Raw genomic sequence first — 27,995 nt, 5'->3', positions numbered from 1 at the left:
ACGCGGCATTCCGAAAGCAGCCTTTCGAGAAAGAGAACGCGCCGGAGCCAATCAGGAGCGGAAGAGCCGTCGGAGGGGTTAAGGAGCCGGGCGGCCAGGTGAAGAAGTCCTGGAACTCGTGGCTTCGGGTCGCGGCAGAATCCGGCCGGCCGGGCGGCGCGACCCAGCCAGGTGAGGGTCTCGGAGGCGCGGTGCAAGCGAGCGCTTTCTGCCCGGCAGCTCCCGACTTCCGGGCGTCTCTCTGGCTTTCAAGGATTACAGCCTTGGACTGAATCCGGTGCAAAGGGCTGCGGGCAGCAAAGTAAGACCGTGATGCGAGTGGGTGGGAAGAAGAGGTCGCCTTAGGTAAGAGGGAAAAGGGGGGGGGGGATCTCCCAGGACTCTCTCCCTGAGGGTGGATCCCTGCTATGGGCCTGGAGTGGGGAACGCCGGAGGGAACTGTGCCCTGCAGACTTCCTCTTTACCAGGGAGTGGTAAAACATTTAAAATGCCTCCCTGCTCTTAGTGCAGGAAGATCTTCAGTGGGGGTGTTATTATTTCTGCCAGGCATAATCAAACTCGGGCCCTCCAGATGTTTTTGGGACTACAACTGCCATCATCCCTGACCACTGGTCCTGTTGGCTAGGGATGATGGGAGTTGTAGTCCCAAAACATCTAGAGCACCGAGTTTGCCTATGCCTGATTTCTGCCATCAGTAATCTTTTGGGTGTTTCTGCATTGCCCTTTTAAATGAGCACTCCCGAATTAATCGTTTTATGTTTTTGTTTTCCTGTCCAAGGAAAGTGAAAAGTGTATTGCTGGCTGTTGTCTTATGGTACGCTATAGAAAGTGTTGTCTCCAGGGTGGCGCATGAATTTAATTAGTTAATAGCAACAACAACATTGAAAATGTGAGCTTAGCTGCTGCTAGCCTATGACCAGGGTGGGTGCTATCATTAGGTCAACTAGGGCTGCCTAGGGTGCAGACTTCAGAGGAGTGCAGTACTGACTTTTGAGGGGCACAGTTTTCTACAAATTAGTTTTTGTTATAATTTTCTGATAAGATTTTCCTTTTACATTTTGAAGAATTTTATCATCTTTGAAGTAATTCATACATTAGATTTTTTAAAAATGTATATATGAAGTAGATACAGTATATAGTATCAACAAAAAATCTACTGAAGGTGTACTTGAGGCTTGCAAAAACTGCAGAAATCATGGATGCACAATGGAAACGAAGATACTGATGCTGAAGAACTGTGTGGCGAACTTACAGCAATAGCTTGAAGTCTTCCATAGACTGTGCTGCCATAAAGAGTAATGGATGATGTGTCTAATGTTTCTGTTGTTCCAAGGATCCTTCTCAAAATTCAATTGTCAGTGGCAAGTGCTGAACATAGTTTCTCATAGCTCAAACTTATACAAACTTACATACACTCAACAATGTTGCAAAAGAGTTGGCTTGGCATGCATCAGCGCTTGACCTGAAGGAATTAGTGACAAAATGTGCAAAGAAAAAGGTGTGCACAGTGAGATTTTGATGTGCCTGAAATCAAAACTTTTAAGAGACTTAAAATTTTAGCATCACAATTCACAAGCGTATTCAAAATGATTTGTGTGCTAAAATGTTTTCTTTTGTATTTGAGAACGATAATCAAAAGATAGTTGTATTGTTTATTCTTGCAATTTAAATGCTGGTCCTAAGGCAGCTTCAAACAAATTCATCAGTAACTGCATGCTGAGTTTGATTGTCATGGGATTTAGTACAAGAAATGATTTATATACTGCCTTTCTGCTCAGGCATCCAATGTGGTGGTTTATAATTTTAAAAATAATAAAACAAATACATAGTGTATAATGGGGGAGCTAAGGGCACAAGCTCCTTGACCTCAGCTTTCTTGCCTCTGGGTGTACAGACTTACTTTCTTAAGCAGCCCCAAGGAAGGTTGTAGGACTCAAAAGGTGTGGGGCAAAGCCCTGGGATATGTTGATGCTTTGCCGTAAAGGTAAAGGGATCCCTGACCATTAGGTCCAGTCATGGACGACTCTGGTGTTGCGACGCTCATCTCGCTTTCTTGGCCGAGGGAGCCGGCGTACAGTTTCCGGGTCATGTGGCCAGCATGACTAAGCCGCTTCTGGCGAACCAGAGCAGCACACGGAAACACCGTTTACCTTCCCGCCAGAGCAGTACCTATTTATCTACTTGCACTTTCAAACGTGCTTTCAAACTGCTAGGTTGGCAGGAGCAGGGATCGAGCAACGGGAGCTCACCCCGTCACGGGGATTCAAACTGCTGACCTTCTGATCAGCAAGCTCTAGGCTCTGTGGTTTAACCCACAGCGCCACCCGCATCCCTATGCTTTGCCATACTGGTCCCTTAATTCCATGGCTTCAACTGAAGTAGCTGGATGCTTTGCCTTTGTCATTTACCCTAAACAATAAACAAGGGGAAATCGCATATTTAATCCTTACAAATTATAATAGCTTTAGTTCTAGTATCGCTTTGTTAGGTTGAATAACTAATTGTGCTTAATAGTTCCATTTTTAACGGAGTAGATTTCTATTTCATCCTTTAAAAACATAATGACAACAGTGCATGTATAAGCTACTCTGCTATTCAAAAAACAAACAAAGCTGTTTATTACAAGAGTGAGCATGAACACACACAGAATACAATAAGCAATGTTAATACTATATAGCAAGACTTCAGGGTCCTTCCTTATTTAAAAGGCAATATCTGCTTTGCAGGTACTCTGATTCAGTCACCCACATGAAATGTCCAAAATCCTGGAAATGCGCTGCTAGTTAGTGTTGACTAGGGCTGGGTGATATTTGGTTTTCAACATAGTGATATATCAGCAGTGAAACATCACAATATACCTATATCTCAATGTCTGAAATAAGATGGAGTTATACAGAGGCATTGGCTGGCTTTCACGTAATTCTCACATTGTGATTTTTGCACAACACACACTCACATCATGATTCACGATGCAGTCGTACCTTGGAAGTCAAATGGAATCCGTTCCGAAAGTCCGTTCAACTTCCAAAAGTTGATGTTCGGAAATCAAAGCGTGGCTTCTGATTGACTGCAGGAAGCTCCTGCAGCCAATCAGAAGCCACAGAAGCCCCGTCGGATGTTCGGGTTCTGAAGAACGTTAGCAAACCGGAACACTCACTTCTGGGTTTGCGGCATTCGGGAGCCAAAACGTCCTGATTACCAAGGTGTTTGGGATCCAAGGTATGACTGTATATTGCCAGGTCAAAACTTCTCAAACCAATATCACATTATGGACTTCAAACTGGTTTCTGGCAATATATCAATATACCAGTATCACCCAGCCCTAGTGTTGACAGTGATGAGCTGGATCAACCAATGGTCTGACTTGGTGTAAGGCATGTTCTTTCCCACAGGGCAACGTGGGGGGGGGGGAGGTGGTTCAGCTTCTGCAGGTTGTGATAATTTCCTTGCTTGACCTTCATACTCTCATTTTCCACCTAACCTTGAGAATGTTTCCTTGGGTGTCAATCCTAACCATTTCAGGGAAAGCAAAGTACCTTTTAGAAAAGTAACCTTGGCTCCTGACTCTCTAAAGATTGTATTGTTCTAACCTGGCACATTGTAAACAAGATGCCTTTTTTTGTTTTGTAACGACATGCCAGCCGGTGTTGTGGGTAAATTATCAGCTCACGATCCCAGCTGGGGACATAGCACAAAGTAGGGCTAAAAGTATGTAGATATAAAAGTTTAGCAATTGTGTGCGAGAACACCAGAAATTGCAAGTTGTGCAAAGGTTAACAAGAACAGATTGTGTCATCGGGATTCTGTTAATAATAATAATAATAATAATAATTTTATTTATACCCCACCCTTCCCGATTCAGAAAACCAGGCTCAGGGCAACTAACAACAAATTTAAAACACTTAATTGCTGCAACAAAAACAGCATAAAACAATTTAGGTGGAAAATCCATCTAATAAACATTAGATGATCACCAGAGCTAGCTGGCTAAATTTGTCCTATTTGGGCCAGCGAGGATACCAGGGGAGAATTAGCTGTGGGATCCCAGAGTGGGTAATCTTCATAAAAAGGGGAGAGGGAGGGAAGGAAGGGGAATAAAAAATCAGGCTAAGTTCAAATTTAAAGCCAGGCAGAATAGCTCTGTCTTACAGGCCCTGTAGAAGGAAATTAAATCTTGTTCTTAAAATTGAAAGATGCTACTGTTGAGGATTTCCTGGGAGCCTTGTCACCTGCCCTAGGGGGAAGCCCTGTTCCTTAACTGTGTGGGAGTAGATTGCAGGAGCTCAGTGTGGAGGAAAAGGACTCCATTCATGCTCAGAGATACTCATTTAGTCATACGCGTTTTTTCTTTTTTAAGGATGCATAGTCAAAGATGAGAGAGGGTAATATTAAAGGAGCAGTGAAGAGAACTACAATTTTTTTTGTTAAAAGTACTGGTAAGAAATGTGAGGACTGGCCCTCAAAAAGGCCTATAAAGAAAGTGGAGTGCCTAACTGTACATTCCATGCTTGTCTCACAGTTAGACCTGTTTGCCATGTGATAAGAGAAGCACAAGTTCTGGAAGAAACCCCCAGAGCCTGTAGATTTAAAGGACCATGTACTGTATTTTTCGCTCTATAGGGCGCACCAAACTATAGGGCGCACCTAGTTTTTAGGGGGGGAATTATTCCCCCCCCCAGCCCCAAAGAGCTCCCGGAGCTTGCAGGGCTGGGGACGGGGGAAGCCCCGACCCCAGCCCCCAAAACAGGTCCAGGAGAGGCGGCGGGATTGCGTACAACCTCGCCGCCGCTCCCGGAGCTTGCGGGGCTGGGGACAGGGGCTTCCCCAGCCCCCAGAACAGGCTATCCACAAGCCTTCGGAGCCCGGCGGGAACTCCTGCCATGCTCAGAAGGCTTGCGGAGAACAGGCTGCGTTCCACAAGCCTTCGGAGCATGGCGGGAACTCCCGCCGGGCTCAGAAGGCTTCGGATTGCTGCCTGAACCCAGAAGAGCGCAGCGGCAGTTAGCGCTGCACTCCCCGGGCTTCAGGCTTCAGGCTGCCATCCGCAAGCCTTCGGAGTGCTCCAAAGGCTTGCGGATAGCTGCCTGAAGCCTGGAGAGCGAGAGGTGTCGGTGTGCACAGGGCTCTCCAGGCTTCAGCGAAAGCCTGCATTCGCTCCATAGGACACACACAAATTTCCCATTCATTTTTGGAGGGGAAAAATGTGTCCTATAGAGCGAAAAATACGGTAAATGCACAACAGGAGCAGATTGTGTCTACTTCTAAAATATCCACTCTGTAGATGAGCCCTTTTCATGCTCCACTTCTATGCTCGTGCAGCAAATCTTGTCATGTTTGTTTCAGTCAACCTGACTCCAGTGCGCCTGATAATCACAAGCCACATGGGAACTTGTTGGTCCCCTTGCCAATTGCTGCTAGTCCAAACAAACACGCATCATCAGCAGTGCGACACAACACACACTTGAGCTCTTGAAGCATATGTTCTGTGGAGATATCATCTCATTTTTTGTTTTCCAAAGCTGAAGAAGACACAGTGATAGAATTGCAATGCAGGAATCTCAACTAAAGCATCCATGGCAGATGGCCATCCAACCTCTGCTTAGAAATCTCCAAGAAAGGAAAGTCTGGAATCTTCTGAGGGAGTCCGTTCCACTGTCGAAGAGCTCTTGCTGTCAGAAAGTTATTCCTGAGGTTTAGTCAGAATCTCCTTTCTTGTCACTTGAAGCCATTAGTTTGGGTCCTACCCTCCGGAGCAGGAGAAAATAAATTTGCTCCATCGTCCATGTGACAGCCCTTTAGATATTTGACGATGGCCATCATACCTCCTTTTATTCTCCTCTTATTCTGGCTGAACTCCCACAACCATTTCCAGAGCCTTGTTGATAATAGAATCATAGAATCATAGAGTTGGAAGAGACCACAAGGGCCATCGAGTCCAACCCTCTGCCAAGCAGGAAGCACCATCAGAGCACTCCTGACATATGGTTGTCAAGCCTCTGCTTAAAGACCTCCAAAGAAGGTCATGAGATGTTTTGAACTAGAGGGATGCCCTTGTCCAACTTGACCCAACAGTGGAACAAAAGCAAATGCGTCTGGACCTGGACAGACAAAACTGACTCCATTTGTGAATTAAATGTCAAGCTTCACAACCTAGAAACCAGACTTTGCCAGCTGGGTGCCTTCTCGTTGTTTTGGACTGCATATCTAAAATAACCCAACACGTGCTAGCTAGGGCTGGTGGGAGTTGTAGTCCAAAACATCTTGAAGGCACTCATTGGTAAAGACTGCCCTAAGCCATACATTGACATACACATAAAAGTACAAATTTGCATAGGGGTTAATACAGATTGGATTTGTATATATCAAATTCTAAAACTGGCCAGTAGTCAAGAGCAGCCAGTTCATACTCTCCTACAGCAGAGGAACTCTTGAGGCTGAGAGAGAGAAGGATTAGCATAAGGCCAGCCATGGAAGAGATTTGTTTATTTTTATTTGCTATTATTGAAGTATTCAAAGTTGGAAACCCTTGCTGGTCAACTGCAAACCATCCCAGTGTCTCCCCATCTCTTCCTTAGAGGAAGCTGAGCGTGAGTTGGGCTTATCAGATAACAGGGAACAAGTGTAAATATTTCATTTTGACCAACTAAGTTAGTTCTTGGTATGAGCTTTCGTGTGCATGCACACTTCTTCAGATACACACTGAATCACACTGTGTATCTGAAGAAGTGTGCATGCACACGAAAGCTCATACCAAGAACTAACTTAGTTGGTCTTTAAGGTGCTACTGGAAGGAATTTTTTATTTTGACTATGGCAGACCAACACGGCTACCTATCTACTACTATTTCATTTTGCTTGGTCTAGATTACAACATGAAGCAAGATAGCAGGTAGAACTTAGCATAGAATCAAAGTTTCCTAATTCTCGGTAGATTTCAACCTCTGAGGCCTGGATTTCAAACTTGGGAGGCCCTGCTCAATGTTACAAAAATCTGTATTGAAGGATAGCATCCAGAGATTCAGAACCACTTCCAGCACATGCGATTTTTCCTTCCCTTTGTGTGTGGTGATTATTATGTTCCAAAGTGTTTTCAGAAAGCTGTTATGAAGATACAGCCACAAATCAGTTTGGGCAGGGCGGATGCTGAACCCTGCGATGAGGTGGGGAGTGTGTATGTTGTTTCCCCACTGGCTTCCACCCTACCGTAGGCTCATAGGCCGCTCAGAAGCTGAATCTAAATGCATTGGTGCAGCATTGTGCTTCTTTCAGGAAACAAGGGAACAGCAATCTGGCATGAGTGTGAGTGTGTATGGCGGGGTCAGCAAGGTTTACCGGCCATGGGCTGGATCACTCCCATGGAAATCATCCGTGGGCCGGACAGATGCGGCGCAGTGCCGGAAATTGCATCTGTGCATGTCTGCGGTGCCAGAAATCGCTTCTGCGTATGCCCAGGAGCCGAAAATTGTGCCTGCACAGAAGCGATTTTCGGCGTCTGGACATGTGCAGACGCGATTTCTGGTATCTGCACGTGTGCAGACGTGATTTCCAGCACCGCTCGGTGAGTCCCCGCGCCGTGCTGCGCTGGTTTAGTGCAGCGTGCGGGGGACTTGCTGAGTGGGTGGCCCAGTTCGGGGGCCGGTAAACAGTCTTCATGGGCTGCATCCAGCCCATGGGCTGCACATTCCCGACCGCTGGTGTATGGCTCTGTCCACGCTGTTGCCCTTCAGTCCTGGAGGGCATGTTACCACTGCTTATGTGTATGGAAAACGTGACTGTGAACCATTCTAAAAGGCCAACTTTCTGTGCAGTTTACTACTTTTCAGTGAATGAAGGTTTCCTTTCCCCAACCATTGGTTTAAGTGTGTTTCTTTGATTGCAACTCGCCATCCCCACCACCACCACCACCACCACAGGCGTATCTAGATGAGCACCAGTGGGTTTTCAGCAAAGGATCTTGCTTTTCTCTAAGAGGCAGGTGATCAGGGAAGGGAGATTAGGTGGGTAGTAAAGGTAAAGGGACCCCTGACCATTAAGTCTAGTCGCAGACAACTCTGGGGTTGTGGCGCTCATCTCGCTTTATTGGCCGAGGGAGCCGGCGTACAGCTTCCGGGTCATGTGGCCAGCATGACTAAGCCACTTCTGGCAAACCAGAGCAGCACACGGAAACGCTGTTTACCTTCCCGCCAGAGTGGTACCTATTTATCTACTTGCACTGGCGTGCTTTTGAGCTGCTAGGTTGGCAGGAGCAGGGACCGAGCAATGGGAGCTCACCCCGTCATGGGGATTCAAACCACCAACCTTCCGATCGGCAAGCCCTAGGCTCAGTGGTTTAGACCACAGCACCACCCACGTCCCTCTAGGTGGGTAGTAGTTACCACATATTCGCCATCAAGACACTTGGAGCACATCTTGAACCTCCGGGATGTTGTCCGGTTTTCGTTTCTTCAGGAGTTGGCTCATAAGAGCCACAGAGAATCATCACAGTGCAGAAGTGCCATTAATCCTTTTCCAAACCAGTCCGTCTATCTTTGGAACTGTGGAACTCAGAATTCCTATATTCTTTTGCCTCAAGGCTTTTCCAAATTGTTTTCCGTTACTTCTGCCAAAAAATGGACACCTCTCTCTGTGTGTCTTATATTTACAGTATATGTATATATGAACTTTTAAGTAGCACAAAATACAGTTCCAGAGTGTGGATTAGTTTAGCATAAGATTCACAAGATACATGGATGCTTCCCTGTCTCAGTGCCTCTGACAATGGAAAATATAATTTGGCATTGCTAGTTCTTGCTATATCTAAAAGAGTTTTAAAATCCTTTTTGTTTAGGCTGACCTCCTATTTTAGACTCTTAATTGATGAGCTTAAATTTAGAATGTTTTTGTATTCAACTAAGTCCTAAGAACAGGTTTGTTAATTTTGGTGGGTTGAAGTTAATCACATTCATGAACTTCAGTGGGTCTACTCTGAGTAGGACTAACATTGAATATCACCCATAGGGTGTTTTTTATGTTTTACTCTGCTGAAACTTACACAGGCATCTTCCAACTTCACTGACACGCACACCAAAAACTCTGAGATGGGGCGGGCGGAACAGAGGAACCCCCACTTGTACACCTCCAGAATGGAACCCCTGTGTAAGTGGGGATTCCCCTGAAGTTTTGTGCCAATGCGTATAAATTGCCTAGTTTTTCTTTGTTTTAAATTGTATTGTGCTTTGATTATGTGTAAGTAGCCTTATGTGGGCTGTGCTCAAAATAAGTTCGTAGGTGTCATGATTTTGACTTTTTCTTGCCATTCTCCCACGGCTCAACCTTTTGTGGGTCTCTGATAGAGCACTGCAAGGTTCTCTGTGAAGGAGGAAGCATGATCACCTTCATGAACAACTCAGACAGCGAGGAAGAACCCTGCAACGAGAGAACATCCTTGATGTCGGCTGAGAGCCCCCTTCTGCCTTCTTACCAAGATGACACACAAACACCAGAAGCAGGAGAAACACTCACGCACAGGGTAGGTGTATCTTCCACTTCTGGGAAGAAGGAACACTTTGTAAAACCCTGATCTTGTCCTCTCTGCAGGTTCTTCCTTCATATGCCTTCCTGAGTCACTTATCTGTGTGGGGGTTTTTTGCTTGTTTTCAAGCCTTAGAATGAGTGACACAAGCTGGAGACGATCTTCCTGTTAAGAGGAGCTGGTGATGCTCAAATTCTCTAGAACAGAGATGGTCTGGAGACCAAATGTAGCCTTCTGGACTCTCCCCATGCCACAGCCTTCACTAGCATTGCACCTTCCTCAGGTGTGTTTTTTTCTGGCTGGAATGTCACATTCCGAATGTGTAATTAAACTGAGCAAAAGCATCTTGCTTACCTGGAGCATCAAATTTTGTGTGTGTGTGTGTGTGTGTGTGAGAGAGAGAGAGAGAGAGAGAGAGAGAACCTCTGACTGTAGCGTGGCGGGAATGTAGCTTATAGTCCAAAAGGTAAGAGTCCCATCTGTGTTTTACCTATGCTTCTGCCCACCGCTGTCATGTGACACACACCCTCCTCAAAAGATAGCCCACTAGGGAATATGGACCTTTGTCTGAAAGAAGGGTTCTCATCCCTGTGGCAGAACATAGGCAAGCCCTGTGCACGCCAAAGTCTCCTCAACCTCCAATCATTTGGGTGGGTTATTGAATGGAGGGATTGCTGAGGGCAAGGAGCACTGCCTGCGCCTTCTGTTTTCCAAGTTATACCCTATAGAACAGGCATGGGCAAACTCTGGCCCTCCATATGTTTGGGACTACAATTCCCATCATTCCTAGCTAACAGGACCAGTGGTGAGGGATGATGGGAATCGTAGTAGAGCTGTAGAAGATGCTTTTTTTCTTTTCTCTTTTACATTTTGTGGAATAAATGGACTTTGGTAGGTTGGCAATTGAGCAGATGAGCAGAGTGGGATGGAGCCAGGGTAACTGGTGATCCCGGTATAGGACCCTCTTGGGAGGGCAAGACCTGCCAGCTGCTAACCCCTGTTGCATGTTCTTCCTTTGTAGAAAGGGCGTCCCGGCAGCAGCGGGAGCTCCAACAAAACTGCTGATGGAAACGCGGCCGACACGGAAAGAATAGCCAGAGTGCTCGCTGCCGTGGATAGCGAGGAGGAAGAGCTGACCTTGAAATACGGAGCGAAACATGTGATCATGCTGTTTGTGCCTGTCACGTTGTGCATGGTTGTGGTTGTTGCAACCATAAAGTCGGTGCGGTTTTACACCGAGAAGAATGGACAGCTGTAAGTAGTCCGTGTCTGACGCTGGGTAATGTGATTGCCTCTAAGGCTACATCCAAACAAGCCTCCTTTCTTTTCATTTGATCTTTTGCTGTCCTCCTTTCTCTGCAATTGACCCTTTGCTATTCCAATACGAATCTCAATCCCTACTTACTGGAAGGGTCAGCTCTGAGTCTAGTTGATGCACCTTGTTTCTGCCACCTTTTTGTCAATTAGAGTTGGGGATTTGCATTGGCTTAAGTATATTGCTGATCCACAACACATCTTGGAGGGCTGAGTTTGTGTCAATGATCGATTTGTGCCAGAGCAAAACCACTTTTTTTAAAGAAAAAGACATGCTATGCTTTTCTTGCAGGATTTATACCCCATTTACGGAAGACACGCCCAATGTGGGCCAGCGTCTCTTGAACTCTGTGCTGAATACCATAATCATGATCAGTGTCATAGTAGTAATGACGATCTTCTTGGTTCTATTATACAAGTACCGTTGTTACAAGGTAAGGCGATGGCCTAAGATTTGCAAGCGATGAAAACAGACATGCCATTTTAGCAGTCCTCACAATGGATCTTCTCAATTTGCCTTGTATACCTGTAAGTCACAAACCGGTCATGTGTTTTTGCTCCTCCATTCAAGTGTATTGCTCACATTATTATTTTTTAAGGCTCAGAGATGTTTTTAAAAGCAGTTTAGATATATTTCTAGAGGTATCATCCAGGAACAACTGACAAACTATTTCAAAAAATTTCCAGGGAGGGAAGTGTGTTGGTGATGCCCTATGCCAAGGTAGCTAACCTGATGTCTAATAGATGTAGGATTTCAACTTGCATTAGCTCCAGCCAGCATGGACAGTGATGATGGGAGTTGTAGTCCAATAGCATGTCACCGACACCACATGGGCTACCTGGTATAATAAGCAGCAGCCAATAGATGCCTTCCACAACCAGCTTTTCTTCACTACAAACAGAAGAACATTGAAAACCTGCAGAATCGTTTAAATTTAGGCACTCACTTCAGGCTCTCCCTATGGTGAGAGCCCTTTCAGACTTCCCCCTTAGCTTTTATAATGTTATTTTAAGATGCATTGTGCTGTTTCCAAAATTCTGCTATGATATTGCTGGGCAAGTCCTGTGCTTAGGCTCAGAATTAATATGCCAATTATCATTTCTGAACCAGACTTACTTCCATAAACGTACAGTCATACCTTGGGTTAAAGTTTCTTCAGGTTGAGCGTTTTCGGGTTGCGCTTCGCAGCGACCCAGAAGTAACAGAACGCGTTACTTCCGGGTTTCGCCGCTTGCACATGCGCAGACACTCAAAATGACGTCACGTGCATGCGCAGAAGCGGCGAATCACGACGCATGCAGACACAGGTTGCGGTCTCTTCAGGATGCAATTGGGGCTCCAGAACGGATTCCGTTCGCATCCAGAGGTACCACTGTATCTTTTTACCCTGTCTATTTCCCTGTTTGGCCATAGTTCTGAGTGAGAAGGTTTGGACTGATACTGCACCTTGCATGGTACAATGCTGATCATGCAGTCCCAAAACTCCCCTTCCAAAAATTTGGGGATTCTCATTCCTTAAATGAAAGGACTGATAACTTGGTCATAGGCAAGGAGGGAGTCCAAATTTTAGATTCAGCAACATGAAATGTATGGTCATCCAGTAACTGGTCTAGTGTGGTTTTTGTTGGCAACCCTACAGATATTAAGAAAGTTGCAGGATACATCATTTTATGCCTGTCTACAATATTTCAAATGGGTTTGGGTAAACAAGCCATTTCCATGGGATTAGACCGACATGGAGCTCTGAAAGAGTTTCTTCGTGTCACATGAATCAATTTTTTAAAAAGACAAAATGAAAGACCACTTCATTCCAAAATAGGTCAAGAAACTTGATTGTGTTGAAGCGTGAAATTGGTGTTTTTAAAACAGGCCTGCACATTTTGTAACCCATCGAGCAAAGAGCAGCCCACCTGCCATATATGGTGGTCCACAAGGGACTTGATTAAACTGCCTGTCCTTGCTGTCTGCCTGGGATTACGAAAACAGAGCTTGGCAAGCTACAGTACATATCTGGTGGGCTCTGTCCAGTGGGGAGGTCAGAAATTGTACAGACCTCCTCTTTAAACAATCCCAAGTGCATCAAGGAGAATATCCAGCAGTTCATTATGAAGAGTGAGAAGTTGGGAGATGGCAGGTCTTCAGAAGACACCAAAGAGTGCTTACGCAACAGCTTTTCCCCCTCTCTCTAAAAGGAGAGACTGTGACCAGTTGTTCATCTGCTTTATTAGTTATTTTGGATGACCTCCCAAGAACTTAATAAAGCTCAGGCTCTTTATTAAAGAGAAGGTAATTGAATGTTGTAAGGATTTAATGAAAGAGCAGGAAGAAGCACTTGGAGAAAGCACAAACGCCTCTTTAGGTAATGCATAGCAAATGCATCCCTTTGCAAAGAGTTGTGTTTCAACAGTATCTGGGTGATCCCTGCAGGCTTCCTAAGGGGCTATGCAGTAAAGTCATATCATAGGAGGTTGACTTAGGCTAGTACAGGCATGGGGAACCTGCGGCCATCCAAACTGGCAAATTTCAAAAGATAAGGGATCAGATTACCAAGAGAGGTTGCCACTTAGTTTCTATGAATCAGGTTTTGTTTGTTCTGTGTCCCCTGAACCGGTAAACCAAATAGTGCATGTCAATTTCAGGCCACATGGGAGAAAAGCGCACCAAAGTATAACATGATGACACTGGCACCCAAGCAAGGAGGACACCAGGGTGCCTCTGAACTGAAGAGAATGTGGTGTGCCAAAGATTCTTGGGACCTGTAATAAGGAGATCTCTGACAAGTACTTTGGAGCAGAAAGATGGGAAACCTTTTGTCCCTGTGTTCCTCCCAGATGCTGTTGGACTCCAGCTCCCATCAGCCCCAGCCAGTGGTCAGGCATGATGGGACTTACAGTTGAACAACACTTGGAGAGCCACAGGTTCCCTATCCCTGAGCAAGACACTGAAAAAACTCACAAATATACACTGACCTTTCATGTTTTTGCTCAAAGTCACTCTGAGCCAAAAGGTTTCTATTCCCACACAATCCAGGGCTTTCTAGTTTCATCTTTCCATTTCTTGCACTTCCTGATTGCTGCATCAAAAATGTTTCCATAAAGCAAACATGCCTTAAAGCCTGATGGATGGTTGGTGCATCTGTTTCATTGCTCTTGATGTTAACCGTAGCAGCATTTGAAGTCTGATATCAAGGAAGCCCTGGAAAGAGAAGGAACAAAACACCTCAAGAGGGAAGCCGCATGTTCAAAGTCTTTGGCACATAGGTCTAAGCCATGGTGTGCTTTAACCATGGTTTGTCCACAGCCTGTTTTGTTTTCCAGTTGCTCTTGGCTTGGTGTTTCTGTGGTGTGGCAAGCGTTTGGGATAAGCTATACTTTATTCAAGCCATGGTTCACTAGACACCTAAAAAAGCAATGGCTTCGCATCATAGTCTGATGCTAAAAAACAAAGCTATAGTTTTGGGTTGGATTCAGAAATTCAGACAAACCATATTTTGCCAAAACAAGCCATGGCTTCACGTTATATGCAAACCAAGCCATGGCCTGAAAAACAAGCAGTATGGTTAAGAAACTGGTTGAGGAGAGGAGCACTTCTTTGATATATCTGTGCAAAGCAACCATGTGTACCTTCTGTTTTAACAGTTCATTCATGGCTGGCTCATTCTCTCATCTCTGATGCTGCTGTTCCTCTTCACCTACATCTACCTTGGGTGAGTGTGAGTAAGTGCTGTTGATCCTTAGCAACTCAGCAGGGCTAGACAGAATGCAGAGACCAGCCAATGACTGTGTCAGTAGATTAGCATGAGTTTCTGACTTCTGAGTGTTTGATAATAACGAAAAGATTAGAATCCCTGATCTGTTTTACATCAGGGCAAAATCCTCATTACATTGTTTGTAATGTTGTCTTCTAGTGGTTACTTTGCGAGCCACCCAGAGTGGCTAGAGTAACCCAGTCAGATGGGCAGGGTACAAATGACAAGATCATTCTTCTTCTTGTTATTACTTGTTTCCTTGACTAAACTTCTTTTTCATTTTGTTCTGCAGTGAAGTGCTAAAGACCTACAATGTGGCCATGGATTATCCCACCCTGTTTTTCTTCATTTGGAATTTTGGAGCCGTTGGGATGATTTGCATCCACTGGAAGGGGCCCTTGCACCTCCAGCAAGCCTATCTCATCATGATCAGTGCCTTGATGGCTTTAGTCTTCATAAAGTATCTGCCTGAGTGGTCAGCCTGGGTCATTCTGGGAGGCATATCGGTTTACGGTACGTCTGTAATGGAAGAGATTTCTGGGTAATGGAAGAGATTTCAGGGTGATTTTCCCCTGTTCATCGCATTCTTTAGCTAGGAAAAGGGAAACTCACAGGAGCTAGCCTAAATCGGTGCTTGTACCAGCAATATTTCATAGTCAGCTAATGGCCCCTTTTCCATTACAGTGTTTTTCAGGGGGATGGCTGAGAGATGAACCCTCGGGAACCTGACTTGTATCAATTCGCATAGTCCTGTCTACAATGATTAGCAGTGGCTTTCCAGGGTTCAGTAGAGGACATTCATTTTTGCATGCACAGCAAATTTCCACCTGGATGACAATAAAATAATTGACAATTTGTTTTTGTCCTTTTAATGGGCCCAAGATCTCCTCCTTGACACATCAGCTTCCTCTGCAAGCATTGCAGAAGGCTTCCTAGAAAGAAAACTGGGGAAAATATCAGAAAGATTGGTGCAGGGATTAGGGAATCATGATGAATGGAACAAGTTGAGAAGCTCTGTTTATGTTTTTGACATGAACTGTCAACTGTATATCCCTTCTATATCCCTCCCCTGTAACGTTCTGTGAATGGAAGTAAAGAGGAGAGACCCACCGCTTTTTTGTTGTCTATTGAGCCATAGTTTGAACCAAGTATAGTTTAGAGCAGGAGTTGGCAAGCTTTTTTGGGGGGTTGGCCGGTTCACCACACCACAAACCTCCTGGTGGGCCGGAGTGCGTGTGTATGTGCGTGCACGGCAAAGGGGGCTTCTCTCTCCCCCAGACCCTCCTGTCCCCCTGCCTACCTAGGGTGCTGCCGGGAGGCAGAGGGTGGCAGCGGTGGCGGAAGAACAAGCAGCCCGAAACGGCCATTCTGACGACGACAGCATCTGCCGCTCGCAAGGGCAGACACAGAAGCCATGCTTGGCAGAGCGGCGGCGGCAGCAAACAGCTTGCTCCAACAAGGGGCTGCTAAAAATGCGCTCGGCCAGCTCAGCCCAGCTGCCTTCCTCCTCTCGGCCACACGCAGCCGCCACTCGCCCATTGGCCAGGGCCTCAAACCTGAGCAGGCGATTGGCTGGCAATTTGCTGCACCAGGGGGAGGGAGGAGGTTCTGCCGTGGTGAGGGAGAGGGGGGAATGGGGGGGAGGCGTCCACACCGCGGAAAAAGAACCGCGGAATCCCCACGCCAATCCACGGAAACGGCCTTGGGCCGGTTCTGGGAGGCTCATGGGCTGGAACCGGCCCATGGGCGTTAGGTTGCCGACCTCTGGTTTAGAGTTACATCTGAACCCAACAACCATGGTTCATGTGGCTGCAGCTGCACCTACTTTTTAAGTGTAGGTTTGTCAGTGACAAAACTACTCCCCCTTCTCTCCCCTCCCTGTTTTTCATCTGTGTCTCTCTGAATCGGTCCCAAAGGTTTGAGAAGGATCCAAGTTGCTTTAGGCTGTTTTGGAGGACAGCCACTTCACCCTGGACAAGGGTTAAATCTCTAAACTGACCCAGTTTCAGATTCATCAGAACCAAATACTAGCTCCTCACCCCCTGGTTCCTTCCCATGCCTTGAGGTTGTTGCCCAAGGTCCCTTTTTCAAATTCTCCCACCCACTGGGGTTTGGACAGTGGCCATGTATGTCAGCACCTCTTCAGCATTGGCCCCGTGCCTGCAATGGTCTTCTTAGAGGTCCGTCCGATAAGTGTCTATCTGACACTAGGTAAATACCTCTTTTGTTTTCCCAGGACTTAGTTTATTTGGTTGGGGTAGCATTGCAGTAGCTCTGATAATTTTTATTTCTCTGCTCTGCTTCCATGCCATGGAGTTGTGTTCCTCTGTTTTCTATTTTTCAAAGTGGTCTTTTTGACTTGATAGCTGTGTGTTTTTAATTTGCTGCTCATGATTTGATTTCTGATTATTTTACCTTGTAAGCTGCCAAGAGGGCATATCTATAAATAGAACAACCCCTTACACTGCAGTGACTGAAATACGTCTGCCATGCATACTTAAAAACAAAAATAAGTAGGAAAAAATGACCTGCTGCTAAATGGCAAGAAAATGAAATACTTATGAAGTGATTTGGGATCAATTTGATTTCTCTCTTTCTTTTCTCTCCCTCTCTCTCTCTCCAGACTTGGTGGCTGTCTTGTGCCCAAAGGGGCCGCTCAGGATGTTAGTGGAAACAGCGCAAGAGAGAAATGAGCCCATATTTCCGGCACTTATTTATTCGTGTGAGTAAAACAGAGGGGGAGTAGGGGCGTCCATTGCAGAATATACCCTGCAGTGTAGCAACATTGACTCAGGACCCCAATACCTCAAGCACTGTCTCTTTACATATGAACCTACCCAGACCCCGAGATCATCTTCTGAGGCCCTTCTTTGTGTGCCTCCTCCTCAAGAGGTGCGGAGGGTGGCAACATGAGAATGGGCCTTCTCTGCAGTGGCTCCCCGTCTATGGAATGTTCTCCCCAGGAAATTTTACCTGGTGCCTTCAGGGATACATCTTTTGGCGCCTGGCAAAAACGTTTCTTTTTAACCAGGCCTTTGGTTGACCTTATTAACATCCTATGCCCTTTTAAAGTGTGTCTCTTGGGGGGGGTGTTATTGGGTTGTTTTTATTTTGATTATATATATTGTGGTTTTTATGTTGATCTTTACTGTGAACCGCCTGAGACCTTCAGGTATAGGGTGGTATATAAATTCAAACAACAACAACAAATACAGAAAACCTTTGATCCTCCAGATATTGGTGAACTACAGTGCCCATCAGCTCCACCAAGCTAATTGCCAGGGTGATGGGTGTTGTATTTCAGCAATATCTGGTGGGCCAAAGGTTGCCCACACCTGCTATAAAGAGCCTGGAACTGAGAATGTGAAGTGCAGCTGTTTAATGAACAGGACACAGGTGTGGGCAGCCTGAGGTAGTTCCAACAGACCATGACACCTGCGCATAAAAGCAAGCCCTGCCGAGGGTGGCAAGCTTGCAGCTGCCACCAAAAAGGTGACACTTTCTCGGTTCCCTGGTTTGCACATAATGGGGAGAAATTGGCCTAATGTATGCTGTGGTCTTTGTGCTTCAGCTGTTGCAAAGTGGTCCTGGTTGTCATCCATGGCTTCATAAACCATGGTTTGTTTTGCTAAAAAGCTTCATAAATGGAATTGCTCAGCTTATGAAACTCTGGATAGTTGTCTAAACACAGCCAGCAGAAGTTCTACTTCAAAATGAAAAATCTGTTTTGGCTTAACAAAACTTTGGAATCATAGTGTTTCTTCAGTTTGGAGAATTTTTTAAATAAGAAACTAATGGATTGGGCAAAATAGTTCACACTGCAACCAATCTATGTACAGTGGTACCTTGGTTCCTGAATGGCTTAGTTGTCAAACAAATTGGCTCCCGAACACTGCAAACCTGAAAGTAAGTTTACAAATGTTTTTGGAAGCCGAACGTCTGACGCGGCTTCTGCCCTTGAATTTAGCCAATCAGAAGCCACACCTTGGTTTTCGAATGGTTTCGGGCATCAAACGAACTCCCAGAACTGATTAAGTTCAAGAACCAAGGTACCACTGTACTGATGGGTAAGTGTAACTACCTGCAATGCATTATATAATATGGAATATGGAGCTTCGTCATGTATTATTTTCCTTTCTACTTTATAGCTACTATGATGTGGACTGTGGGAATGGCAAAACAAGACAATGCACGAAGGAGGTCTTCTGAAGAGACATGGGATCAAGGTGACCTATGCACTCTCTTGTTTTGTTTTGTTTTGTTTTGTTTTGTTTTGAAGTCTTCATTTGCCTATGGATAGCATGTGAATTCATTCTGAAACATCTTGTTAGTTGGCAAAAACGGTGGATGTACTTTGCTGACTGAGACTTCAATGACACACAGGGGGGGGGGCTACTTTTGATATTAGACGTTCTAAACTTCAGTGAAATAGTTAGCATTGGCCATGAAAGGAGGGCCAATTCTGGCCCCTCTTACAACTTATGCATGAGTGAGAATCTCCCAAGATTTTTCTCAGACCCAGATCTATTTGGCAGTGGGCTCAAGTACTGAGATCTGCGGGTGAATCCCTGATTCTATTCCAAATGTTCCGGATGCTAGGATGCCTTCCACTAGGAGCAGGGTTTGCTGCTGTTGTGCTTGTTTTTTTTAAAAAAACTGTAGTCCCTTTTTCCTTTCAAATGCTGTTTCATCAAGTCTTTGTGGAGTTGATGTACCATATTGGCCTGAATATAAGCCGCACTTTCCCCCCAAATTCTGACTGTGAAAAGTTACAGTGCGGCTTATATTCATGACCTTATGGTATGCAGCCAGGACCGTGGGGCAAACAGCGCCAGGAACGTGGTGAAGCGGTGCCCGCCCTGCTCGTAGTTCCCTGTCCTCTCCCCCAAGGCCGGGAAGGGAGAGAGCAAGGAAAGGGAAAGGCCATTGGCAACGCAGCGCAGCACAGCTCTCTCTCTCCCCCCCCCCCCCAATATGCAGCCATGAGCAGTGAGGATTGGAGCGGTTTATATTTGGGTATTTTCCTTATTTTCTCTCCCCCCCCCCCCCAAATTTTAAAGCTGCGGCTTATATTTTGGTGCGGCTTGTATTCAGGTCAGTATGGTATTAAGGCTGCTGCTTCTTTCAGCCTTCATCGATTTGCTTTCATCGATATAGTTCTGGTATGTGTGTGTGTGTGTGTTTATGATACTTTCATTATTATTGGTTTCACTTTGTGCTGTGAACTTCTTCATCAAATTAAGATGAAAAAAGTGGTATATAAATATTGTATGGAAATCCTTGCTTGGAAAACAGTGAAATGTTTTGACACCTACTGACTCTTTCTTACAACTGACTTGTAGGCAAGTCTGTAGAAAACTCCAGCTTATTTGTGCTTGTGTGCATATATATCCTATAATTGTATGTACTGACTTGTTGCGGGTGGCTTTTGGTCTTCTCAGCAGAAGGAGCACAGAACCATGATGATGGTTGTTACACTGAGCCAGCCGTTCCTGACATGAGAAATTCAAGAACAGACCATCCAATCGATCCTCCCTTAGAGGAAGAGGAAAGTAAGTTGAGACCCTTTTATGGCCACTTTGCTGGTATTTACACAAAATATGAATTTGGACATTCTGTTCACCAGCTTGGTGTCTTCTACATGTGTGAAGTTAGAAACTTCTGGAGGGCACAAGGTTGGTGAAGCCTGCTTTAGTATCTTTAAAATGTAGGAAGCTCCTTTCAGATTGAGTCCGTTGGTGCCTATAGCCAAATGCCACCCTTTGGCTAGAAGCAGCTTCCAGGTTAGAGGTCTTTACTAGCCTATATTATCTGAAAGCTTTCAAATGGAGATGCCAGCTACTGTGTCGAGAACCTGCTCGTCATCATTAATCAGCCTCACGCCAAGTTGGATTCAAAGAGCCTAATAGCCAACATTTATTGTGCACAGCAAAAAATACATCCTTTCTGCCTCCATCCCAACGTTTGTTCTGTCTCGTACTCAAAAAGTAACCAATTCAAGAATTCAACTTTTGCCTCCGCCCGCAGACAAAGAAAGTGCCATATATGGGCATAAGGTCATCACACCAGACCCCGTAATAAATCAGGTTATGCTACGTGGGCCAATCATTAGTCTAACATGAGGTGTTCACGCGCTCATCATGCTCCAAGCAATGTCTCGTGCTACAAAATCACCCTGCAATAATAAAAGCTTTTGTTCATGCTTTTATGTACAAACAACCATTTTCCCACACTACTGAACATGACATCTTGTACCCAAAGCAGCTCTGCTCTCTTTGGTCCTTTTGTACTAATTTATGCCAGACTACATGCCATGACGTGGGTGGCGCTGTGGGTTAAACCTCTGAGCCTAGGACTTGCCGATCAGAAGGTTGGTGGTTTGAATCCCCGCGACAGGGTGAGCTCCTGTTGCTCGGTCCCTGCTCCTGCCAACCTAGCAGTTCAGAAGCACGTCAAAGTGCAAGTAGATAAATAGGTACCACTCTGGCGGGAAGGTAAACGGCGTTTCCGTGCGCTGGTCTGGTTCGCCAGAAGTGACTTAGTCATGCTGGCCACGTGACCTGGAAGCTGTACGCCGGCTCCCTTGGCCAATAAAGCGAGATGAGCGCCGCAACCCCAGAGTCATCCGCGACTGGACCTAACGGTCAGGGGTCCCTTTACCTTTACATGCCATGAATTGGAATGGAAAGGTTTGGGGCTATGGCAGAGTTCTTAACATCTCCCTGGCATTTTGAATGTCAATTTCTGCAGCAGCTGATAGTATTTTGGGGAGGGGATCATTTTGGTGATGAAGCTGATATTTGGGGGATGGAGGGGGTTGCTTTTATGATAACGTCTGTGTGCGCGCACATGCTTTAAAGGATTTTTGTATTGTGCACTTTTAGAAGTGATTTTGAGAGTTTGTGAAAAGTGTCTAGGAAATTAAATTAAAAACTATTCCTGGGAGGAGTCTTGGAATGCCTCTGCATTCCTCTGCATTCCATTGCTTTTTCCACAATAGTTCTGTGTCCTGGAAATGCTACGATTACAAATCATTTGCTTTGTCAGTACAGATGGTGATGTTCAGTTAGGACTCACATGAGGCTATGACCCCAAGGCTTCCCCTAATGATTTGTGTGGACATAATGTATGCCTGACCATGAACTGGATCAGATACAGATTCAAAACTTTGGAGAATTAAAATCCACACTTCACTTCCCCCCCCCAAAAAAGTTGAGTGCAACTCAGAGTAAGGGCTTTCTGTCTCCAGAACCCACCTTTAAAGCAGGCGTTCTCTGCATCGCGGATGTTTTAGCCGGATTATCTTATAGGAAAATACCTTTTCTCTTGAGAAGTACCTCTCTGGCATGGCCAGTAACTGCATTTCTTAGTATGTCTTCTCAGAAGGAAGCCCTACCGAGTTTAGCAAGACTTACTCCAGTGTAAATGTGTGTAGGATTGAAGTGCTGTTAAACAATCTTGCACTGCTTGCTATGATGGCATCCAGTTTCTGGCAAAAGCTAGAGAGCGATGTCCTACCGACAAGCAGAAAAATGCACCCTTCTTTTTTAAAAAAATACCCTTGATAATGCTGGCACAGATCTGAAATGGATGTAAAGTATAAGAAACGTGATCCAGTTTCTCTAGATCGGTGTTCTCTTTCCCCACCCACTAGAGAGCTGCAAATGCCATGATGATTTTGGCCCCGATAATAAGCGGAGAACGGTTGGTGATAACGGCACTGCGTTTCTTGTCAAAATAGCAGGTCCGTAGAGCTGACGGAATCCTTTCTTTCCCTCCCTTCTAAACAGGAGGCGTCAAATTGGGCCTTGGGGACTTCATATTCTACAGTGTACTTGTGGGCAAAGCAGCCGCCACTGCTAGCGGTGACTGGAATACAACTCTGGCTTGTTTCGTAGCCATCCTCATAGTAAGTGAAATCGATAGGTTATGTCTTGGTGTTATGCCATAAAGCCAGGCTAGCTGAATCGATTTCAGCTGCGGAAGATGCCTGCCCACACGGGGCCCACCCCCTAAAAGGTGAGAACTCACCCCACAAGAACTCAGCCATGTTGGCTGGGATTGATGGGAGTTTGGAGTCTGAAAATACCTGGAGGGTGCTGGGTTGGTGATGGTTGGTTGATTGAATGATTCTATTTCTATGCCGCTTTTTATTCAAATAAATCCCAAAGCAGCTTACAAACAAAAGAGAAAAATAGCATTATGGAACATCACAAATACAGCATAAATCGTATAAAATCTTAACAAATCATCAGTGAAACAATCACAAATCCCAATTAAAACAATTCCCATCTATGTAACACTATTAAAAAAGCAACTAAAAAAAATAAGCTAAACATCACAGTTACACCAAAAATCATATTATAGGATTCACAAAATACGACAACATTCATACCTATAAAACAATATTAACAACATTAACAAAATAGCAACAAAACAAAGACCTGTTGAATTTGTACACTTGCTCTCCTCTCCACCATGACTCATAAACTTTCATTCTATTCAATGCATCAAAATACTTTCCACCTAGAAATTTGCACATTAAGCAAGGTAAGAGGGGGAGCTGTTGATCGTTGAGGAGGTACTCTGCAGTCCACAAAAGTTTATACCATTATAAATCTGTTAGGCCTAGTAGACTTAAGCATAGCATAGACCTCAGGTATATGGCGGTATATAGGGCAGCGTATGAATTGAATAAATAATAAAATAAAATAAAAATATGTGTGTTGGGATTTTGACCTTAGTCTTTTGAAATACCGCAAGACACTTCCAATATTTTATCTATTGGTTTTTATCTCTTAAGGGGGCAAATAACCCGGCCTTCTTCCGAGTAACGTTTTTCTCCTCCTCCTTAGGGCCTGTGTTTAACTCTTTTGCTGCTGGCAGTATTCAAGAAAGCGTTGCCTGCCCTTCCCATCTCCATCACCTTTGGCTTGATCTTCTACTTCTCAACAGATTACCTTGTTCAGCCTTTCATGGACACCCTTGCAGCCCACCAGCTATATATTTGAAAAAAGCAAAGAAAGCAGTGGTGATCTTCTCTGGGGTCTTTGCTGTGCAACAGGACATTTTCCAATAGATATGGTTTTTACACTTAGTGCCATATATTTTTCAGGAATCCCAGTAACAACACGTGTGCGGGTCTCTCCTGAGACTCAGTAGCCAGGTCCTTCGGTTTCTGATGTGAACAATTTGACTGGGAGCAGGACGCACGCAGCCTGATCCTATCTGTGTTTACTACTGATCTCAGTTGGACTTGCTCCCAAGTCAGCTTGCATAGCATCGCAGTCCCGATAACCCTGAGACGTCTGGCCTCCTGCTTTAGTTTAGTGTGTAAATGAATGTGAAAATGCATTGGTTATATTAGCCCAAGGTGAAACAAAATTCCTCTCCCAGGAGGTGAGCAGATGATGAATGTGAGATTCCAGTTTGCCAGAGATGTTGCAATCGTAGCGAAGAATAATCATGGTTTCGATGTACTGCTGCACCAGCATGCTTCCGCTGGTGTAACAGGGCCTCTTGTTTCCTCTACCCCCACCAGGTATCTCCAAAATCTGTGCCAGCCCTCCACAGTTGATTTTGAGGGTGAGCGGGGGTGGTGGTGGTTTGGATGGAACAGGAAGTTCAGTTTCATAAGCCCCAGGCCCCTACAGAGCTGCAGCCCCATAATAATAGTACAGTATGCTTTAAAAAAATACTACAAAGCATCTAAATGGAATAAATGAGAGGGTATTTTTTCTGAAAGTGTATTGGTTATATTAGCCCATGGTGAGAACAATATAATTACTCGGCTGGGAGGTGAATTTAAGATTCCTGTTTACACTAGTAATTTGCAAAAAAAAAGTAGTAATTATAATGGTAAGTAGTTGTGCAGCACACTTTTTTTAAAGTGTGAAAATGCTCCTTTAAAATAGGCATACAGCTAAACTGCAGGGGTTGTGTGGAGGCAAAACTGCACATGATTAATATGTAGCAGGTTTCCAAAAATCTCTGTTTTTTCTTTAATTGCAGCCATGGAGGAGGGGATTGGAATTGCGAGAGAGGGAAGTGGGAAGGAAAGGTTTATCCTTTCCCTCCCCATCCATTATCATGGCAAATTCAAGGGCTCCATGCGGCTATAAGGCTTAAGAAAATAATCCCATTGGCACCATTGGGACCTCCTCTTCCTCCTCCTGTTTTATGCTAACCCTCCCAGCCCTGCCAGGGGTATTTCATGGATTTGTTCGCAAAAATGTATGTGCCGCTTGATTGTAATAAAACCTCTGAGTGGTTTACAGGAAATATTAAAATGATCAGCGAAAAGCATCTAGAAATAATTAAAACGAACCGTTAAAAGAGATTAAAACAAATCAATATCTACATGTCGAGATAGACCTGCCTAAACAAATGAAGTTTTAAGCATGAAAAAGACTGCAGCAGATGCACCCGCCTGATGTCAACAGGCAGAGAGTTCTAAAGTTGTTGTGCGATACTCAAATAGCAGGTTTTTTACAGCTGTGATGCCTGTAGCAGTGCAGAGCCCATAGAGTGAAGTGGTTGAATGGGCACATACAGGGTGAAGTGATTGCACGAGTAAATGGGCCCCAAACCATTAAGGGCTTCATATACCAATAGTTAAACCTTGAACTTGGCCTGGTGAAAAGGCCCTCCCCAGCAATGACTTTTTCAGGAAAGTCATTGCTGGGGAGGAAAAGGAGAAATCTAATAGCCCCGCTTCTCATGCTACCACCTCAATAATTGTTGGGACTCCCGCACACCTGTCGCTAAAGAAAAGCCAGAGACTCCATTCAGTGTAATGTGTAGTTTAGCCCCAGGAATGAAGCAAGGGTACAGGGCTTCTTTAGCTTTGCCACCAAAGCCCTTCCAAGGGAAGGAAGCAAGTGGACCTTCAAAGATAACGACCTGCTTGCATGGTAGCTTCCCCACACTCTGGATTGTGCACTGCAGGGCACAGCAAGAAGTGCAGGAAGCAAGAAGCACAATAGATGTTTGGCCGATCTTGCCCTCTTCTCAACTGAGCTGCCCGGGGAATTGGTGCTGGCTGGGATGGGGCTGCCACCCAGATGTGCTGAGCACGTAAGTGTGGTGCCACACACACACACACACACACACACACACACAAAATCAACATCTTTGTAAGACCCAATGGTTTTTGTAGCACTGGTCAATGTGAGCAAGCGAATCAAAAATAAAAATTGAGCTGTAGGGCCTTCAGTGGCAATGGGGAGCCCGTGGCCCTCCAAATATTGTTAGGATGACAGCTCCCATCATTCCTAACCGTTGGCCAAGCTGGCTGGGGCTGATGGGAACTGGGAGTCCATTCAATATCTGGAGGGGACCACCAGTTCCCCATACAGCATACTTTTAGAGCCTCTAGCAGAGGGCCCAACTTTAAGTGGAGGCAAGTTGTAAATAACAGGGGGGTTAGTTGCCCTGTTGCCTCCCTCATACTTGAATTGGCAATCAGGCCAAAAAAGCAGCCCGCATACAGCCTCTTGCTTTGCACTGTTCAGGAATGATTTGGGGAGAAGCCATTGATTGAGGTCAGGCAAACTTCTTTTGGCTGTGTGGGGTGTGTGTTAAATGACTAACTTGGAAATGCTAGGAAAATATTTAATGTAAGAGTGAACTGTTTGGGGAATAATGTTTGTATCAAAACACAGGGATGAGATTTGAATCTGGTGTGCACATTAATCTAAATGAGAAACAGTTGGTGCTCAAAATATTCAAGACTTTTGCCCCGCAAATAGTTTACTTCTAACTTGGACTTCCTCCCAGGGACATTGGTTGTTTTAAGGTTTTGGTTTTTATTTTAAATCTGATCTGCTTTGCTTCCAAATATCCCCTTCTAAGAACAACGCTACTTACGTGATTTATCTGCCTAAGCAAAAGAAATAGCCTAATGAAGCAAAGGGGACTGAGAAGGGTCAGGGGGAGGAGAGACATTGAAGTGCAGCAGCTCCCATTGATTTCAATTTTGGATGCTTGATGAATTGGATTTGTGTGGATTCAATTCAGCTTGAGCTGGTCTGAACCTTCCTTTGGAATTTAGAATGTGATTTGTTCTTCTCAAATTTTTGCAGTGCAGTTCATAGCTCAAAAAACTTACCAAAATGTGTTTTTTTTAAAATGTATTTTAGGATGAAATGCATACATTTGGGCAGAATATGTGTACGCTTGCTCTTTTATGAGAATGTGTTCAATTCAGTGTTGGTTTTTCTTTAGAAATCTAAATGATAATTTATAAAGGTGTACATTAATGCAGAAATGGGACTGAACAGACTTCTGAATGAATATGTGTAAAAGTGACATGGGCTGTTCCTAGCTTCAGTGGGCTTGAGCAACAGGATTGCTTTATAGGTTGTGCCTGAAGTTGCCTTCTGTGAACCCTCTAAAAACTATATCAAGATTAAGTTTCAAACATTTTTATCTCCAAAACATATTTTAAATTACTTACTTTTGAAAAGGCTATTAATTACATAGTAATATATTGATGAATGTTACATTTTTAAGACCGCTTGCAAATCCATACAGTATTTGCTATTCCATTCATATATAAGCTGTTTCAAGGAACTTTGTAGGGGTTTTATGTTTTAAAAAATTTATCTACTTTTTCTGTTTATTAAATGAGCTGCTTTTCAATACTCTGGTGCTGCAAACATGAAGGAAGAACAGTAAGTTGGTCATGAAAATATTTCCACTGTTATTTTATGTATTGATTTCAAGATTATGAAGTATATTCATGGGGCTACTTTTGAGCTTTGCCATGTGCAAAGGTATTGAGCTGATGTTTGCTTAATTGGTCTAGATCTCTCTCCCCCCTCCCCCCTTTTCTAGACTTTAAGCTGTCTAGCATGTACTGCACTTTTAGGTGCTTTTTGAAATACTCATTAATGCACCTGTCAACTGTAGCAAGGTAGCAAATATTTTTTGGACTAGAGAAATCTTAATCACATATATGGTAGGCACAAGCCAGAACTATTAACTTTCAAAATGTGTATTGATTTATCCCACAATGATTTATTGACTTCAATCGGATTTCTCTGATTATTCTTAGAACTGGAATTGAAATGAATAGCGATTGCATGGCAGATCTCTTTCCTTTTTATATTGGTTCTGATTTTCTTCATTAAATTTTTATACAGTTTTGCATGGATGATCAGGGCCAACAGGAAAGAATTCCACCAGAAATCTCTTTGAATGTAATTCTAGCAGATTAAGTCTCATCATGGGACGTGTGTGTGGCTGTATGTCTGTGTATTTGGTGAAAGGGAAACAAATATACTGCATATATACAGGAAATGCTTCTAGCTACATTAGGAAAACAACAACATCCCTGTGTACTTACTGTAAATGCAATAAAAATTATACTTACGAGGCAGCACTATTTTTTTAAAGTGATTTACTTTCTGAAATACATCT

General features: G+C 44.5%; 1 protein-coding gene and 1 long non-coding RNA gene across 7 annotated transcripts in view; one reads left to right on the top strand and one right to left on the bottom strand.

The window, feature by feature from the left end:
• The first annotated feature begins 14 nt into the window (after positions 1-14).
• PSEN2 (presenilin 2) lies at positions 15-27,954 on the top strand. Of its 6 annotated transcripts, none has more exons than XM_083496132.1 (11): positions 15-171; positions 9,332-9,507; positions 10,532-10,764; positions 11,117-11,258; positions 14,464-14,531; positions 14,866-15,086; positions 17,197-17,295; positions 18,722-18,799; positions 20,018-20,125; positions 22,364-22,482; positions 23,429-27,954. In XM_083496132.1, exons 2-11 carry the CDS (start codon positions 9,364-9,366, stop codon positions 23,582-23,584), a joined length of 1,368 nt encoding a protein of 455 aa, XP_083352258.1. In that variant the 5' UTR covers positions 15-171; positions 9,332-9,363; the 3' UTR covers positions 23,585-27,954. The 6 variants fall into 6 exon arrangements, with proteins under 6 accessions (XP_083352258.1, XP_083352256.1, XP_083352259.1 ...); XM_083496130.1 differs by having other exon boundaries at positions 20,015-20,125; XM_083496133.1 differs by having other exon boundaries at positions 37-301.
• LOC310703688 overlaps positions 11,274-27,995 on the bottom strand; it is a 43,138-nt gene continuing 26,416 nt past the window's right edge. The window contains exon 3 of the long non-coding RNA XR_014524311.1: positions 11,274-14,020. This is a non-coding gene — a long non-coding RNA (uncharacterized lncRNA). The remainder of the gene's footprint in view (positions 14,021-27,995) is intronic.

Source organism: Podarcis liolepis, assembly GCF_965112155.1.
Source record: "Podarcis liolepis genome assembly, chromosome: 3".
NCBI classification, from domain to species: domain Eukaryota; kingdom Metazoa; phylum Chordata; class Lepidosauria; order Squamata; family Lacertidae; genus Podarcis; species Podarcis liolepis.
Note: the sequence above shows the minus strand (reverse complement) of the source record. Positions and strands in the feature narration are given on the sequence as shown.